We start from the raw sequence: 16,397 nt of genomic DNA on the forward strand, positions 1-16,397 counted from the left end.
AAACTCAAGTCTTAAAGTTGCCAAGGTTGGAGATCCCTGACTTAGATGACACTGATGTTAAAAAGAGGAAAGTATAATAGTCCCAACCTGATGATACTTGTGATTGCACGTAACAGCACTTCCATTAATGGTGACTTCTTTTCCAGCTGAAACATTGGAATGGATTCTTCCAATTTGGACTCTCTGGAAGGATTCGTTGGGGAACGTCACCAAATTCATGATGTCATAGCCCATTGCTAAGTCTCTATTTTCATCAAGAAATATTTCATCGCCAGCATTATTGTTAAAGCGGACATGCCTCAAAATAGAATTAATCTAAATGGAAAGCAGAAAAATAGGTTACTATTCTAAAGAGTAAAAAAAAAAATCAGTGATCTCAAATTTATTTATTTGTTTCTTCCTTCCTTCATTAATTTAATCAAATTTTGAAACCCATCTCTCTGACAGAGGACTCTGGGCAGTGTACAAATAAAATAGAGATTTAGAAATCTCTATTTTGCAGTGTACAAATTTAAATATAGATTTTACAAAGAAAAAAAAAAGTCCAAGCATTCCAAGAATTCAAAAGGTTTATCTAAGTAGACCATGAATGGATAGCCATAACAGCAATATTTTTTTTCATCTGAATCTTTCCAGATTACCATAGATTCTTCAAATTTGGTCAAAACCATGTAAGATAGGAAATTTTCCCTAACTTTTTCCTGAGGAAATGAGACTTAAATTTTAATTACCTAATTTTCAAATCCCTTCTCCAGTGGCTCAACTTCCTGTTTGATGAACGATATTGAGAAATCTTTTGTTTCCAAGAAATCATGCTAAGGCCATGATTTTTTTTCTACCTAAAGTACAGTTAGTTTACAGATGTTCAAGAGCAATCCAGCTATATGCAATCATACGATTTAGGCCTTTTACTTTTTTTGTGAATGGCATTCAAAAATCATTTCTTCTTCTCATGATAGGAGAAGCAACTGGTTGAAATCATATTATAGCTGGTTGAATCTGAATCATAACTAAATCACAGCTAATTTAGAGTACTTCAACTACAAACAATCATACTTGAATCATGGTTGCACAGTGGTTAGAATGCCATATTGCAGGCTAACTCTTCCAACTGCCAGCAGTTTGATCCTGTCTGGCTCAAGGTTGATTCAATCTTCTATCCTTCCAAGGTCAGTAAAATGAAGACTCAAATTGTTGGAGACAATATGCTGACTCTATAAACTGGTAATAGAGGGCTGTAAAACACCATAAAGCGATATATAACTCTTAAGTGCTATTGCTATACAATTTCAGGAGCCTTTACTCCTTTGGGAAGAACAGTCAAAAATAATACTCGTTGTTTCTTCTTATCCTGATAGTGGAATTAGGCAATTGGCTGTTTTAGTTAATTCAAGAAAAAAGAGACTCAGAATGGATTCAATTATCAATTCTTACCCATTCTGCCAAATTTAGACTCAATTAGTGACTTCCGGTTTGCTTGGAGGATCGTTTTGAGCGCTCCGAAGGCTTCAGGGACTGTCCAGAGGAGTGGAAAGGGGAGAGAGGAGTAGGAAAGAGGAAGGGTAAGCAGAGAAGGGAAGGAGGACAGAACGAAAAAAGGAGGTAGGGAGGGGGATGAGAGATGGAGAAGAAAGTGAACGCACAAATATAGTGTATGGAGAGCAGAAGAGCCAATAACTGGGGGTTTTTCTTTTTCTTTTGGGGAGTTGATGGTAAGATGAATTGATATAAACATTTAATAATACAATGCGATATTGGCTATGTAATAGTATACATGTGATTTATATGTTATGAAAATGAAAAATAAAAAACTTTATGGAAAAAAAACCTGACTTTTTAGTCAGTATTTCACCATCTTGTGCAGTCATATTTGTAACAAGCATTGCTGTTTTTATTTATTTTAAAGCCCGCTTTAAAAGTTCCAAACTCATTTAATTTATTCATCAAACATTCTATAACACTATTGTGAAAATATAACTAAGTCATCCGCAAATGGTCTCAATTTGTAAACTTCCTTTTTTCATATTTTCTCATCTTGCCTAATATCTTTATTTAAAACTTATAATACCAATATAAACTGCAAGGAAGATAAGGAATGTTAGAATAATTGTCAGCCCATGCAGTGTGTTCCATGAATGAAAAACCACAGTAGTAGGGGTATTTTGTTTTTATTTAATGAAAGGAATTCATGGGGTCAGAGAAATATTGGGGTAGGGGGACAATGACTTACTAAGCAATGACTCCAGAAGAAATTGGATCTTCTGTAAATTTCTTTTCTGTGAAATAAGCAAGTGTCACGGATACAAATTCTCCAATTATAATGTCATCTGAAGGATTTGATGAATATGTGAAAAGTTCTCCCCTATAAGGATCCTTTAGGTGCAAACATTTTCTGAAAGAATCATTGAGCTTTACAGGCAGGAAGATTAGAAGAAGAGCTAGGAGTGCTTGAGAAAATCCCCAACTCCAAATAGCCATCACGACAGACAACAACAACTCTAAATTGTGACTAAAAAGAAAGAATCATGCTGTTTTGGCAATGATTTTATGCACTAAAAGCAACTTGTCAGAGCTGAAGTGGTTTTACAGCCATTGATTTTCTACCAGTAGGATATCTCTTGAATTTCTTACATTAATCACAGTCATTACAGCAATTGCAGAGAATCAAAACCCTTTTGAGAAAGAAAATCATCCAAGCAAGACGAGGTTAAGACCTGTTTCTTTCCCCCCAGGCATTTGGGAGCAATAGACTGAAGTCCTACGATGTTTAGTCGCAATTTTATATTCAATACTTCATATTGATATTTTGTGTAAGTTTATTACATAGGGGGATATTGTTTCTTATTATTTATTTGTTTGTTTGATTGTTTGTTTGTTTCCTGTCTTTATTATTTTTACAAACAACCCAACATGGTGAACATATCCAACACATTTCGCCTCCTATTGTCCCCATAACAACATACTATATGGGGTGTGCTAAGCTAAAAAAAAGTGACTGGCCAAAGTGACCCAGTTGGCTTTCATGGCAAAGGCAGGACTTGAACTCTTAGTCTTCTGCTTCCTAGCCTGGTGCCTTAACCACTAGACCAAAACATCTCTGCTTTGTTTATTTTTTAATTGTATTCCACCCACTCACATTGTTGTAGTAAGGCAGCCTTATAAATCTAGTAAATAAATAAATCAACAAACAGACAGTGCTGATATGATCCCTACAGCGGACATGGCCTAAATCAAATCTCTTTTGAATCAAATCACTTCTAAGAAAAAATGATAATAATCTCAGCATAAACTAAGAGGAAGTAAGACCTGATTTTTGCCTTAGCCCCGTGGGTAGGATTCAGTCAGTTCAGACCAGCTCAGGGGAACCAGATGCTAATTTTACATCTGGTTTGCCCAGTGGTGGGTTCCGGCCAATATGGCTTGGTACAACCATACCAGTAGCCGGGAGCAGCTGACAGCGTACTGATATGGTGGCCAGTTTGACCCACCTACCTTCCCATGTTATATACCTATTTTTAAAGCAATCGGCCAATTGCACATGCACACACAGCGTGCGACATCTGCACGACCTTTGACAAGCAGCTGGGTGTCGCAGAGGCGGTAGATTGTGCATGCATGCACAGCATGCATGCACAAACAGGACGCATGGCCCTGTGAGCAGCGTACTGGTACCGACAGGGAGAGGAATCCACCACTGGGTCACCAAACTGGTAGTTGCAAGGACTGGCTGGCCCCACCCACCCTGCCCCTTCCAGGAGTCTCCACGTGGTGTGTTTTGGATTCTAGGTAAGGACAGAACCTGCGCAGAGCCTCTGGAAGGGCAAAAAACGGGCCTCCTGGAAGTTCCAGAAGCCCAGAAATGGTCCCATTTCTGGCCTAAAGAGGGCCTCTGGAACCAGAGAGGGGCATGTTTTCGCCCTCCAGGAGGCTTGAGGAATGCCTCCGGAGCCTGGGGAGGGTGAAAAAGAGGCCTCTCAGAAGTTCGAAAAGTCCAGAAAAGGGCTCGTTTCAGGTCTCCAGAGGGTCTCCAGAACCCGGGGAGGCCATCCTCAAGGAAAGCCTCTGGAGCCTGGGGAGGGCAAAAAATGGGCCTTCTGGAAGTCTGGAAATAGGCCTATTTCCAGCCTGTGGAGGGTTCTCAAAAGCCCAGGAGAGACTGTTTTCCTCCTCCCAGAGGCTTGAGGAAAGCCTACATAGCCTGGGGAAGGCAAAAACACCCTCCCTGGCCATGGTGCAGGAGGCCTTGTAGCTATGCCCACCAGGGCCATGCCCACATAGCAACCAGGGAGAGAAGCGGTTGCTAAAAAATTTCAATCCCACCCCTGCCTAGCACAAATATATTTTCCCAGTGAAAACGAAGCACTGACTGAGCTATATATTCCCAAATTAGTCAGCAGCTACTTCTATAAACCACACTTTCCCAGGGTAACTAAAAATAAAACAGTAAGAAGGCCAAGGAATTATGGTAAATCTATAGAAAGAGATGATATTACATAGTAAGTAGGGCTCTCAGAAAAAAAAAGATCATAATTCCTTACATAGAAACAGTGTTCATATAATATTCTCACATTGGTTTCCCCCCCCCCCCCAAAAAAATACCCCAGCTGAACACTGAACACAATAAGTATATGAAATAAGAAATTAAATAAATGTTTTAACTATTATTAAAAATTCAATAAGCTTGTAACGCTAGACACAAAAATCCTGGTTTCTTCATGTTTACTCAGAAGTAATAAATTGGATGAAGTCATTAGTCAGTTCAAGTACAAGCTGAATATAGGAAAAGGAGACTGAAATTTTAATTTAAGAAAATGTTTGTGCCTTTTCTGTATAATGACATCATCTTAGTGAATCATGCAGCTGTTTCTCAGAATTCATTTTTCAGCATTTTCAATCCTCTTAATTTAAATACGGCCCTCTTGAGTTGAAGGCACATGTTTGATTGATGTGCCCTCTTATAATTATATGGTTCTTTATTTAAAGCATCCTGTCCATAATAGAAAGTCCATAAGAGTAAGTTCCATATTTAACTGAATGTCTAGGAATTGCATATTTGCATTTGAGACCACACGTATCAGTCCTGCAGTTGAGACCTTCTGCCTCTTTCTGTTGGCCAAACACCTTGAAGGAGAGTAAGTAAGGATCATATTAAAAAGTATAATCTTTATTGTCATTGTACTTAAATACAATGAAAAAGCCATAATATAAATACACCTCAAAAGAAGAAATCATAAGTAGTTCAGGGCTGAATTGGGGAGCCCATGGTGCTCTTTGAGTTCTTCACTTGCAGAAGTTGCATTATCCAAATAGGCATTTCTTTATCCAACTAGGCAATATCAGTATCTGCACTAGCACTAATAACATCAATGGAGATTCTCAATCATGGTTGTCCCAAAGGTGCTTTTTCAAAAGGCAACTGGACTTTCTTGGTTTGTTCCTTGAAAATGTTTCACTTCTCATCCAAGAAGCTTCTTCAGTTCTGCTTCTCATTCAAGAAGAACCAAAGAAGCTTCTTGGATGAGAAGCTTTCAAGGGAAAAGAAACGAAATGGTCCCGTTGCCTTTTGGAAAAATAATCAGCATTGGGACATGATATTGATCATGTTACCTAGCTGGGTAATGAAATGTCAACCAATAAACAACCAAGGTCAGAGAGAATCAAGGACCGCAATTATATCTTCTCAAAGAAAACATAGCTATATTCTCTCTAATTAGGCAACTACTCCTTATACAAAAATGCTTTGTTTGTCAGTGCTACATAGACACACCCTAATTACCTCATGCACCTGAGTAGGTATCTGATACATTACATCCAAGTAAATAAATGGTTGCTGGATGGAATCATATGTATATACTAATTTGTAAAAGTCTATAAGAGGAATTTAAATTTCACTGCCCTTCAGATGTGACTTTGCATCCACTGCAGGAAATAATAAGTCTTCATTTCTCTGGTCCAATATAACTCTTAAAAATATTTCATATTCCCAATGTTATCAGTTCCTCAGTGGGAGAGGATATCAATATCCAAGGATGTAAAGAAAAGGACAACAAATCATTTGCTTACATACCGCCAGAATAATATACTTAAGTTTCCTGTCAGGAATTTATCCTTATTTGAAATAAACCTATTGCTATCTGCGTATTATTCCAGTATTAAGAACATCAGCTCTGTGATTTTCTAAGGTTTATCCTACCCGTAAACATTAGACAACTATAATCTGATGAAGTGATAAAACTAATTGATACAATTCATTTATTACCTCCAGAAGATCTGTTTCTTTCCTACTGATTTCATAAAAGCTGCTTTTATCTCTTTATTCCTCAAGCTATAAATGATAGGGTTTAGGCTTGGGGTCACTACCGTGTAGAGCAGAGCAAGGATCCTGTCGCTGTCCTCAGAATATGCCCAGTTTGGCCGAATGTAAATAAAAATGATAGTTACATAAAAAATGCAAACCACAGTGAGATGTGAGGAACAAGTGGAAAATGCTTTGTGTCTATTCTTGGCCACTGGCATCAGGAGGATAGTGGAGATGATGAGGATGTAGGAATACAGGATGAGCAGGAAGAGTATCAAGTCAGCTAGCACTGTTAATGTAGAAATAGCCATTTCTATTTCATAGGTACTGGTAGATGCCAGCCTCAGAACAGGAATAAGGTCACAGAAAAAATGGCTGATTCTATTTGACCCATAGTAGGGAAGGGTGAAGATTAAAACACAGAGCCCCAAAGCCACAAAAACACCCCAGACCCATGACGCAGCAGCCAGCTTAGCACATTCCCTGTAGTTCATGATGTAAGGATATTGCAAAGGTCTGCAAATGGCAACATAGCGGTCATATGCCATGGCACAAAGAAGACAACACTCAGCAACACCAAACAGAAGGAAGAAATACATCTGACATCCACAGCCCCAAAATGATATAGTCTGGTTTTCTGATAATAGGTTCAGTAGCATCTTTGGGATGATGGATGAGGTGTAGCCAATTTCCAAAAAGGACAAGTTCCAGAGGAAGAAGTACATTGGGGTGTGAAGGGTGGGACTGACAGTGGTGAGGATCAAAACCAGGCTGTTGCCTATCAAGGCCATGAGGTAGAATATTAGAATGAAGGAAAACAGAAGTTCTTGCCTAGTCTTGAAATCTGAAAAGCCCAGCAAGACAATTTCAGTGATACAGGAGTGATTGTCTAGTTTCATGGTATCATCCATATTGAAACCTGGCAACTGAAGAGAAATGTTCAGTAAAGAATTAAAGAATTATTAGTAATTAATAAAGAGGTTTCACACTCTACAGACATACATTCTGCATATTTATTCAAAAGTAATTTCAATCAAATATTTGGAAACAGGGCAGGAAGAATTCGATTTTAATTTAGTGTCCTATGCATTTTGTCTTTGATTATATATTGTTAGCCAACCATTTCTCACAACTAAATTGTGAACATTTTCAATGTTTAGAATCTATTTATGACCCTCTTATGTTTAGAACATATACTTTACTCCTTATTTATTTGTTTGTTTGCTATTTCAGGGAGTCTATGCCTTGTAAGAATCCAATGATAATTAACTCTCGTTACTGGTTTTCTTTGAATTAAACAATTTTCATAATTTACCCTGAAATTCTGACCACTAGTTTGAATATTATCAGATAGATGGGAGTTTTCAAGTCTGGGAAAATTGATTTAAGGTGAAAGTTGTTTATCTCCCACTAAATACCATTTGTTTCTATTGCTTATCACCAATGATCATTTATTCCTGTTACATAAAGAATGTCCCTTTTCCTCTAAAGAGAATATCAAAATGTGCAGAAATTTCATACATCATCTCTCCTATAATAAAATAATGAAAGACTAACATAAGTTGAAAATAAAATTGTCATAATATTCCATTCAATATCATTTAAAAATTAAATTGTCTTCAACATGCGTGGTCAAAATCCAACCATCACCTTTGGTTAATTATGAGATATTGCTCTTACTTTTTTTGATGATGTCAAATTACTGAGATGTTTCTTCTTACAAAAAAAATAAATGTACTCATTGGCAATTTGAGTTTCTCAAGATTCTTTTGCTATACATATTCTCTCCTCTGAAAATATAAATATATATATTTCATAGTATTCTCATACATATTTCATAACATTCTCATCTCTGGAGGAGCCACTGGATTCCTTGAGGAACTGCAGTGAAACAAGGGACTATTTCTTTAACAAGATCACAAGACAGAACCCCAAGGATTCATTTTGGGAATTTGGTAAATGAATGCTAGAGGGCAATCTAGAGCTGAGGGAAAGTATTCCTTACCGTAGAGTTAACACCACCACACAGACATCCGTCTCAGAAGTTGGATATTTTCACATTCAATTTCCACAATTCTTTCACCACTTGCCATGTTTGCTTGTCTTATAGGAATTAGAGATCCAATTTGGTGTAGTTTATTTTCACTTTATTTTTGCTGACTACAATTACAAAGGCTATGCTCAGTCAGAGAAAATTTCAGAGTGTGGTTGACAATTTTGTTTCCAAGAGGGTCCTTGACATTTATCCTGCTTCCTCAGGGGTGGGATTCAAACATTTTGCTCTCCCTGGGCTCCAGAGGCTTTCCTAGAGTCTCCGGGAGGGTGAAAATGGCCTCCCCAGATTCCGGAGGCTCTCTGGAGGCTGTAAACGGGCCCATTTCTGGTCTTCCCGAACTTCCGGTAGACCCATTTTTTTGCCCTCCCCGAGCTTCTACGCGCACCCTGCACTTACCTGCATCCATAATTGGCTGCATGAGGGCTCCTGGGAGGGGTGGGGAGGGGTGGGCAGGCCCAGCCAGTATTGAGATTTGTGGGTTCTCCAAACTGCACAGAATTGTAGCTAGAGTTTCTCCTGAACCCCCGTGAACCCCCAGCAGCCCATCCTGAGGCTTTGTAATGCAAACTTTTTTGACATATTCTTTAGAACCCAGGAAGCCTGATCCTGAAACTTAAGACAAATTCCTGATTTCAGAATGTGCTTGGAAGAAATCTATTATTAGCCAATCTCTCCAGGGGCACATATCCACCTGCTGTTTTGCCATGAATCTGCAGCGTACAACCAAGGGGCTCCTTACAACAGCATGGAACATCTGGAAGGAAGCAGTTTCACCATCTCAGCCTGCTCCATGCCCACAAAGTGCCATGGGTGTTCCCTCTCCCAATTTTTCCACTTTCCACTTCAGGAAGCCAAACCAAAAAGGGACTGCATCCAATGAGAAGGCACAGTGGAGATGCATTACTTGTTCTGTACTGTGGATTGGCTGGAAACAAGTACCTTTTGGCAAATGGCACCAGCAGGAGGGTGCTTTAGAGGAGTGGTGGCAGACCATTGGTGGGGGAGAAATGCTAGCAGAGGGCCAGTTAATGATAAATGCCCATGATGAGTCAACTGCAGTGGGGGACTCACCATGGCATGGGTGCAGACATCTACTCCTGGTTAATTATCCTAGACCCACTTGAGTGACTGTCTTCTCCCAGTTGTTTCTATCTGTCCAATCTGCTCCAGTAGGATGGGCATACTTTTTTAGTCTGTATTTTTTGAACTATAAGATGCACTGGTTTGTAAGATGCACCAAGATTTCAAGGAGGTAAGTAAGAAAAAAAAGTCTTTGTCCTCCCCAGCCCCCAGAAGTACTCTGCAGGCTTCAGCAGGGCTGGGGGAAGGCAAAAATGCCCCCATTTTTCACTGAAAAAGGGCATTTTCCCCTTCCCCAGCCCTGCTGAAGCCTGCAGAGTGCTTCTGGGGGGTGGGGGAAGGCATAAACGCTCCCGTTTTCACCAATTTTTCACAAAAATGGGGTGTGGGGGGGAGCTTCGGGAGGCAAAAAATGGCTGTATTTGGTGTATAAGATGCACCAACATTTCCATGCTCTTTGGGGGGGGGGTGCAACGTATACTCTGCAAAATACGGTAGTCCCTTCAGCTAAAGTATGTCAGTTGGGAGAGACTGGAAGACATGCTTTTTCTGTCATAGTACTTGCCCTCTGAAACATTCTCCTTCTCAAGATTAGAATGACCTAACTGTGCTGGCTTTACATAAAATCTTAAAGACCTGATTATGCACCCAGGCTTGAGGTCAGAATACAGAATAACAGAGTTGGAAGGGACCTTGGCAGGGATGGGCTTCTATGGGTTCACCCTGGTTCAGGAAAACCCATAGCTAATGTTATGGCCAGTTTGTAGAACCTCCAAATTCCAGCCCTGGCTGGCCCTGCCCACATCACCCCTCCCCTACCAGGAGTCTCCACATGGCCCGTTTTGGGTGTGAAGTAAGTGCCAGATCCACATGAAGGCTCGGGGAGGGGGGGAAATGGGCCTCCCAGATGTTCCAGAAGCCTGGACCCTGGAAGCCTGGGAGAAGCAGTTTTCGCCATCAAAAAAGGGCTCAAGGAAAGCCTCCAGAGCCTGGGAAAGCCAAAAGTATTCCTTGCCCTAGAGTTAACACCACCACACAGACACCCATCTCAGAAGTTGGATATTTTCACATTCAATTTCCACAATTCTTTCACTACTTGCCATGTTTGCTTGTCTTATAGGAATTAAAGATCCAATTTGGTGTAGTTTATTTTCACTTTATTTTTGCTGACTACAATTGCAAAGGCTATGCTCAGTCAGAGAAAATTTCAGATTGTGGTTGACAATTTCGTTTCCAAGAGGGTCCTTCACATTTATCCTGTTTCCTCAGGGGTGGGCTTCAAACATTTTGCCCTCCCTGGGCTCCAGAGGCTTTCCTCGAGTCTCCGGGAGGGTGAAAATGGCCTCCCCAGATTCCGGAAGCTCTTTGGAGGCTGTAAACGGGCTCATTTCTGGTCTTCCCGAACTTCTGGTAGACCATTTTTTGCCCTCCCCAAGCTTCTATGCGCACCCTGCACTTACCTGCATCCAGAATTTGCTGCATGAGGGCTCCTGGGGTGGGGGGGGGGCAGGTCCAGCCAGTATTGAGATTTGTGGGTTCTCCAAACTGCACAGAATCGTAGCTAGAGTTTCTCGTGAACCCCCGTGAACCCCCAGCAGCCCATCCTGAGGCTTTGTAATGCAAACTTTTATAGCTATAATTATTTAAATATGATTTTATCTAGAATCATTTGCACTTGAAGACACAACCACCTACTGGCATTCATTAGCTATTCCTATAAACCTCCGATAATTACCCTTTTATAGCATATTCCCTTTTTTTCCAACTCACTATCTAAGGCTTATATCTAATTGCTTTTACCAATGCCAAGACATACAAAAATAATTAAACATTATCCATTAACATTTTCTTATTGTTATTATAGTTATCTAAAGAAAAAAAATAGAAAATTTTTTTTTGTCATTTATATCACATCTCCTCCCCACCGATCCAAGAAAAATTACATCTTTATAATAAAATCTAAACAAAAACATATTAGTGAAATTGATAATTTTTTTCCCAGGTCGCAATTTACAGTTTATATCCAAATTATTTTTACTAATTGAGATTATTACTTCATTATTATTATCATAATGAGTTATTAATTAACAAATAAACATTTTAAAGAAAACATTCTAAAAGTGTCTAAGAAATCCTACTTATTAATCACCAAAGGTTAACTAAATTTTGGATTATCAACCTTCATTATCATCCTATGTCTTTCTAGTAACAAAACAATCTTATCTCCTTAGCCAGTTGTTGCATCAATTCTCTTATGAACTTCTTTATAAGGTTTTTAAAAACTTCTTTCCGCACTTTTTGGCTTGAAAGATCTATCATATAACCTCGTTGCCCTTGAACTGTCCTTCTAAATCTGTTTCTCTTCTTAATTCCATCATCAAATCCATATCTTGACAGGAGGGTTGAGCTCCAGATCATCAAGTATATAATAATAATCAGGTTCATTTTTCCATGTTCCCTTCTTTCCACTTTCACTCATAGGTGTTCCATTATTAGGTTCATCTGTTATCTTGTCTTTATCTTCTATATCTTCACTCTCTTCTTTAATTTTTGAAGCTCCAGTCCCTTCATCTTTTATTGAGCCAGACAATAATCTATCTAACTTCTTATCAAACCTCTCAAATCCTTCCAATATCTTTAGAATTCCATCCAAGAAATCCTGGTAGCTTAGGGTTTCTTCATCTGTATATGAATGCATATTTCCCAGAAGAAAAGAAAAAGTTTAAAATCCACTGCCACTCTCGCCTTCAATATCTCTTTTATGTATAAAAATATTTTTGTTTTAAATTTGCTTAAACATAAGATCCTTTTATTTTTTTCAAAAAAAATGAGGGTTCTATCTTTTCTTTTCTTTCCCTTCCCTTGTCCAAAATATTCCACAAAGACACCTGCAAGAAAACAGTTCGTGTCCTTGAGCCGGTATCAGTCTCTACTGACAAGCTGCAAACCCTCTAGTTACAATGTCAACAAACTCAGAGAAAATAGAGCAAAGGATACTTTGTTTCAAAAAGAGAAAAAAACCAAGTTCTGGCTTCCGAATGGCAGATTCAACTTTCTCTTATTCGTATCAAGCTTAAGGGAAACAAAAATCTCTATACTTTTATTAAATGTCATTAATAAAATGTATTAATCAGTAAGAGGAAGGATTATTAAAGTGGAAAAAGTTTTAGATCAGCCAAAAAATAAAGGTAGCACAGATTAGGAGAAAAAATCAATTCATTCACTTAAGAGGAGAAACGGGAAGCATTCCAATCACTTCACAAAACGCTGTTACATAGAAGAGGAAAAAAAACTTTCTAAGGCAGTCCAATAAAGATAAATTTCGCCGCTTTATTCTTTTGCTTAAAGGACTAATTTATCTTTTTTTAAAAAATTCAGCAATCATTCTCAAAGATAAAAATCTCACCAGCTGGACTCACTTTCACTGCCTTCTTTCCGGAGCCGTCTCCAACTTTGTCAGTCTAAGGGCTGTCTGTTTACCGCCAGCTTGGAGAACTTCCCTTGGGTCAATCAGGGACTTTGTGGTGTCCCTGAGACCAGCAAGGATTTGTCTCCCTGTCACCATCTCTCCGGGACGGTTTTGGTCCATACGGACCATGCAGCTGGTAAATGAATCAACAGTGGTCTTGGACTATCGAGACCGCACGTTGTGTCGTCGCAACGTCTGGCTCATTCTCCCCCAAAAGATCATTTCTTCTAATGCATTATCAAGACAACATCTTCCAAGAAGCTCATTCAGGCAAACATCTGATTCATCAAAATTGGGCTCCATTGTTTATTTTTTAAAATCAGGGAATAAAGGTTCTTATTCATCTATGAGTAACAGTAGATTTTCTGGAATTATATGATCCACCTTTCTGAGAACCTGTTTACCTTCTAAAATAACAGCAAAAATCTGCAAAGTCTCCCTGGATAAAAATAAATTTTACAATAACTTTTTAGACAAGTATTTATGAGGAAATATAATTAAACACCTGCTTACATAACATATGGCATGCAGGCTGCTTCTTGAATAAGGTTTCACACAATGTTGAAATAAATTATAAATATTGACTGAATTACAAACCATAGAAATCTTCTATTATTCCTGAAAAAAATCAATGGTTGAAGATTCTTATACCCTAGAAGATGTTAAATTCATTTTTATTGCCAATAAATTGATTGATTGAGATCCTTTGCCATCTGTTCACACTGAGCTGTTTGTTTTTATAATCCATAGCCAAGGGTCCATTTGCATAGATACATACACAATTTACAGTCATTGCTGGTTTGGGTGGCACTTTTCAGTTGGACTAATTGTGTGGGCTCTAACTGTGGCTGACCAGAGAATATGCATGTATGGTCTCTTGCATCTCACCTTGTTCCTTCTGCCCTTCAGACCACCTCCCTCTTCTCCCCCTCTCTGCATTTCTCTGAGCTGCCTGGTAGCCTTCTTTGTAGGAAAATGACCAGTGAATCCTTTACCTAAATACCAGCAAAATGATTAACTTCAGTTCTCCTTGTTTTAAGCAAATCAATTCCCAGCTCTGTGTTATTCCAGAGTTGAGAGGAATGCCTTCTCTGGAAAGTTCTAAAGTTTATTCTACAAATATCTCAGGGACGTGCGGTCAGGGGAGGCAGGGGAGGCAGAGCCTCACCTCTCTTCGTGAAATAATAGTATATAATATTATATACTATATATATATAATATTATAATATTATATACATCCGTCCGGCCGCGCCCAGGAGCTGCAGAGGCAGAAATGTTGTCAGCGCTCCCGGATGACAAAGGCACAAAAGCGACAGGAGCACGAAAGCGACAGGAGCGCGAAAGCGACAGGAGCGCGAAAGCGACAGGAGCGCGAAAGCGACAGGAGCGCGAAAGCGACAGGAGCGCGAAAGCGACAGGAGCGCGCGAAATCCAGCAGAGGCAGGAAGGTTCTCGTCATTCCCCAGTCGCTTTTGTGCCATCGTCATCCGGGAGCGCCGACAACATTTCTGCCTCCGCAGCTCCCGGGCACGGCCAGACGGAGGTAGCCACAGCGACACCGAGGCAGCCTGATCCTCGGTCGCTCTCCCGCCGGACTGCCTCGGCGCCATTCTGGCTACCTCCGTCTGGCCGCGCCCGGGAGCTGCGGAGGCCGAAATGTTGTCGGCGCTCCAAGATGACGAAGGCACGAAAACGACTGGGGAATGACGAGAACCTTCCTGCCTCTGCTGGATTTCGCGCACTCCTCGCGACTGCAATATGAAGTCGCGAGGAGCGCGCAAAGTCCAGCAGAGGCAGGAAGGTTCTCGTCATTCCCCAGTCACTTTCGAGGAATGCGGAGCGCGAGCCGGCCGAGCACACTCAGGAAGGCGGAGAATGGGATCACGTGTGCTGGAGACTGAGGCAGCCTGAGCCTCCAGCACACGTGGTCCCATTCCCCGCCTTCCTGATGACGTCACCAGCCTCACCAGCCATAAACCTCACCGCATGTCACTGAAATATCTGTAGGACAACTGTAACCTGATCAAACCAGTTGATACAATTCAATTATTACCTTAGGAAGACTGATTCGTTCTTATCGATTTCATGAAAGCACCTTTTATCTCTTTATTCTTCAAGCTCTAAATGATGGGGTTCAAACTTGGGGTTACTACTGTGTACAGCAGGGCAAAAATCCTGTTACTGTCCACAGAATCTGCTGAGTTGGGACGGAAGTAAGTGAAAATGATGGTTCCATAGAAAATGCAGACCACAGTGAGATGTGAGGAACAAGTGGAAAATGCTTTGCGCCTGTTCTTGAACATTGGCATCAAGAGAATACTGTAGATGATGAGGATGTAGAAATAAAGGATGAGTAAAAATAGTATCAGGTTGCTTAGTAATGTAGAAATGGCCATCTCGTTTTTGTAGGTATAGGTAGAGGCCAGCCTCAAAACAGGCATAAGGTCACAGAAAAAATAGCTAATTTGATTTGAACCACAGAAGGGAAAGGTGAAGATTAAAACCGAGTACCCCAAACCTACAAAAACACCGGTGGCCCATGACACAGCAGCAAGTATAGCACATTCCCTGTGGTTCATGATATATGGGTATTGCAAGGGTTTGCAAATGGCAACATAACGATCATATGCCATGACACAAAGAAGACAACACTCGGTGACACCAAAGAGAAGGAAGAAGTACATTTGACATCCACAGCCCCAAAAGGATATAGTTTGTCTTTCTGATAATAAGTTCACTAGCATCTTTGGGCTGATGGATGAAGTGTAGCCGATTTCCAAAAAGGACAAGTTCCAGAGGAAGAAGTACATTGGGGTGTGAAGTGTGGGACTGGAAATGGTGAGGAGCAAAACCAGGCTGTTGCCCATCAAGGCTATGAGGTAGAATATTAGAATGAGGGAAAACAGAAGTTCCTGCCAAGTCTGGAAATCTGAGAAGCCCAACAGGACAATTTCGGTGAGGCAGGAGTGATTGTACTGATGAATGACAGTATCATTCATGTTAAAACCTGGGAACAAAAGTGGACTGTTAAATAAAGAATTAAAGAATTATTCTTAACAATTCAATAATCTTCTCACACTAGAGATCAAATCCAGATTTCTTTCTATTTACTAAGAAGTAGTAGATGGGATCAAATATTTGGAAACAGCAAAGGAAGATTGCAATTTTAATTTAGTGTCCTATTCATTTTGCATTTGATTATGTCATATTTGTCAATCATTCTAGGAAACTTTCTCACAACTCATTTGTGTACATATTCATTGCTTAGAATTTAAAATGGCCATCTTAAATGTAGGGCACATACTTTATTTTTTATGTATTTGTTATTTCAGGGATGCCGATCATAAAAAGAATTCAATAATAATTAGTTCTGCTTTGACTGGTTTCCTATGAAATAAATTGAATTTTCATAAGTAAAACTGTGCCCTGAGATCATGACTGGCAATAGTAAAATCCTCAGGTGGTTGAAGGATTTCAGTTAAAGAAAGATGATT

The 16,397-nt window shown here is 39.8% G+C and overlaps 1 protein-coding gene across 1 annotated transcript; it reads right to left on the reverse strand.

The window, feature by feature from the left end:
- Positions 1-4,386: 4,386 nt before the first annotated feature.
- LOC309401327 (olfactory receptor 10A4-like) lies at positions 4,387-15,902 on the reverse strand (the record flags this gene model as incomplete). Its single annotated transcript, XM_081970394.1, has 3 exons — positions 4,387-4,429; positions 6,260-6,849; positions 15,540-15,902. 3 exons carry the CDS (start codon positions 15,900-15,902, stop codon positions 4,387-4,389), a joined length of 996 nt encoding a protein of 331 aa, XP_081826520.1.
- Between the last annotated feature and the right edge of the window lie 495 nt (positions 15,903-16,397).

This window comes from Natrix helvetica, assembly GCF_964273705.1.
Source record: "Natrix helvetica genome assembly, chromosome: Z".
NCBI classification, from domain to species: Eukaryota; Metazoa; Chordata; class Lepidosauria; order Squamata; family Natricidae; genus Natrix; species Natrix helvetica.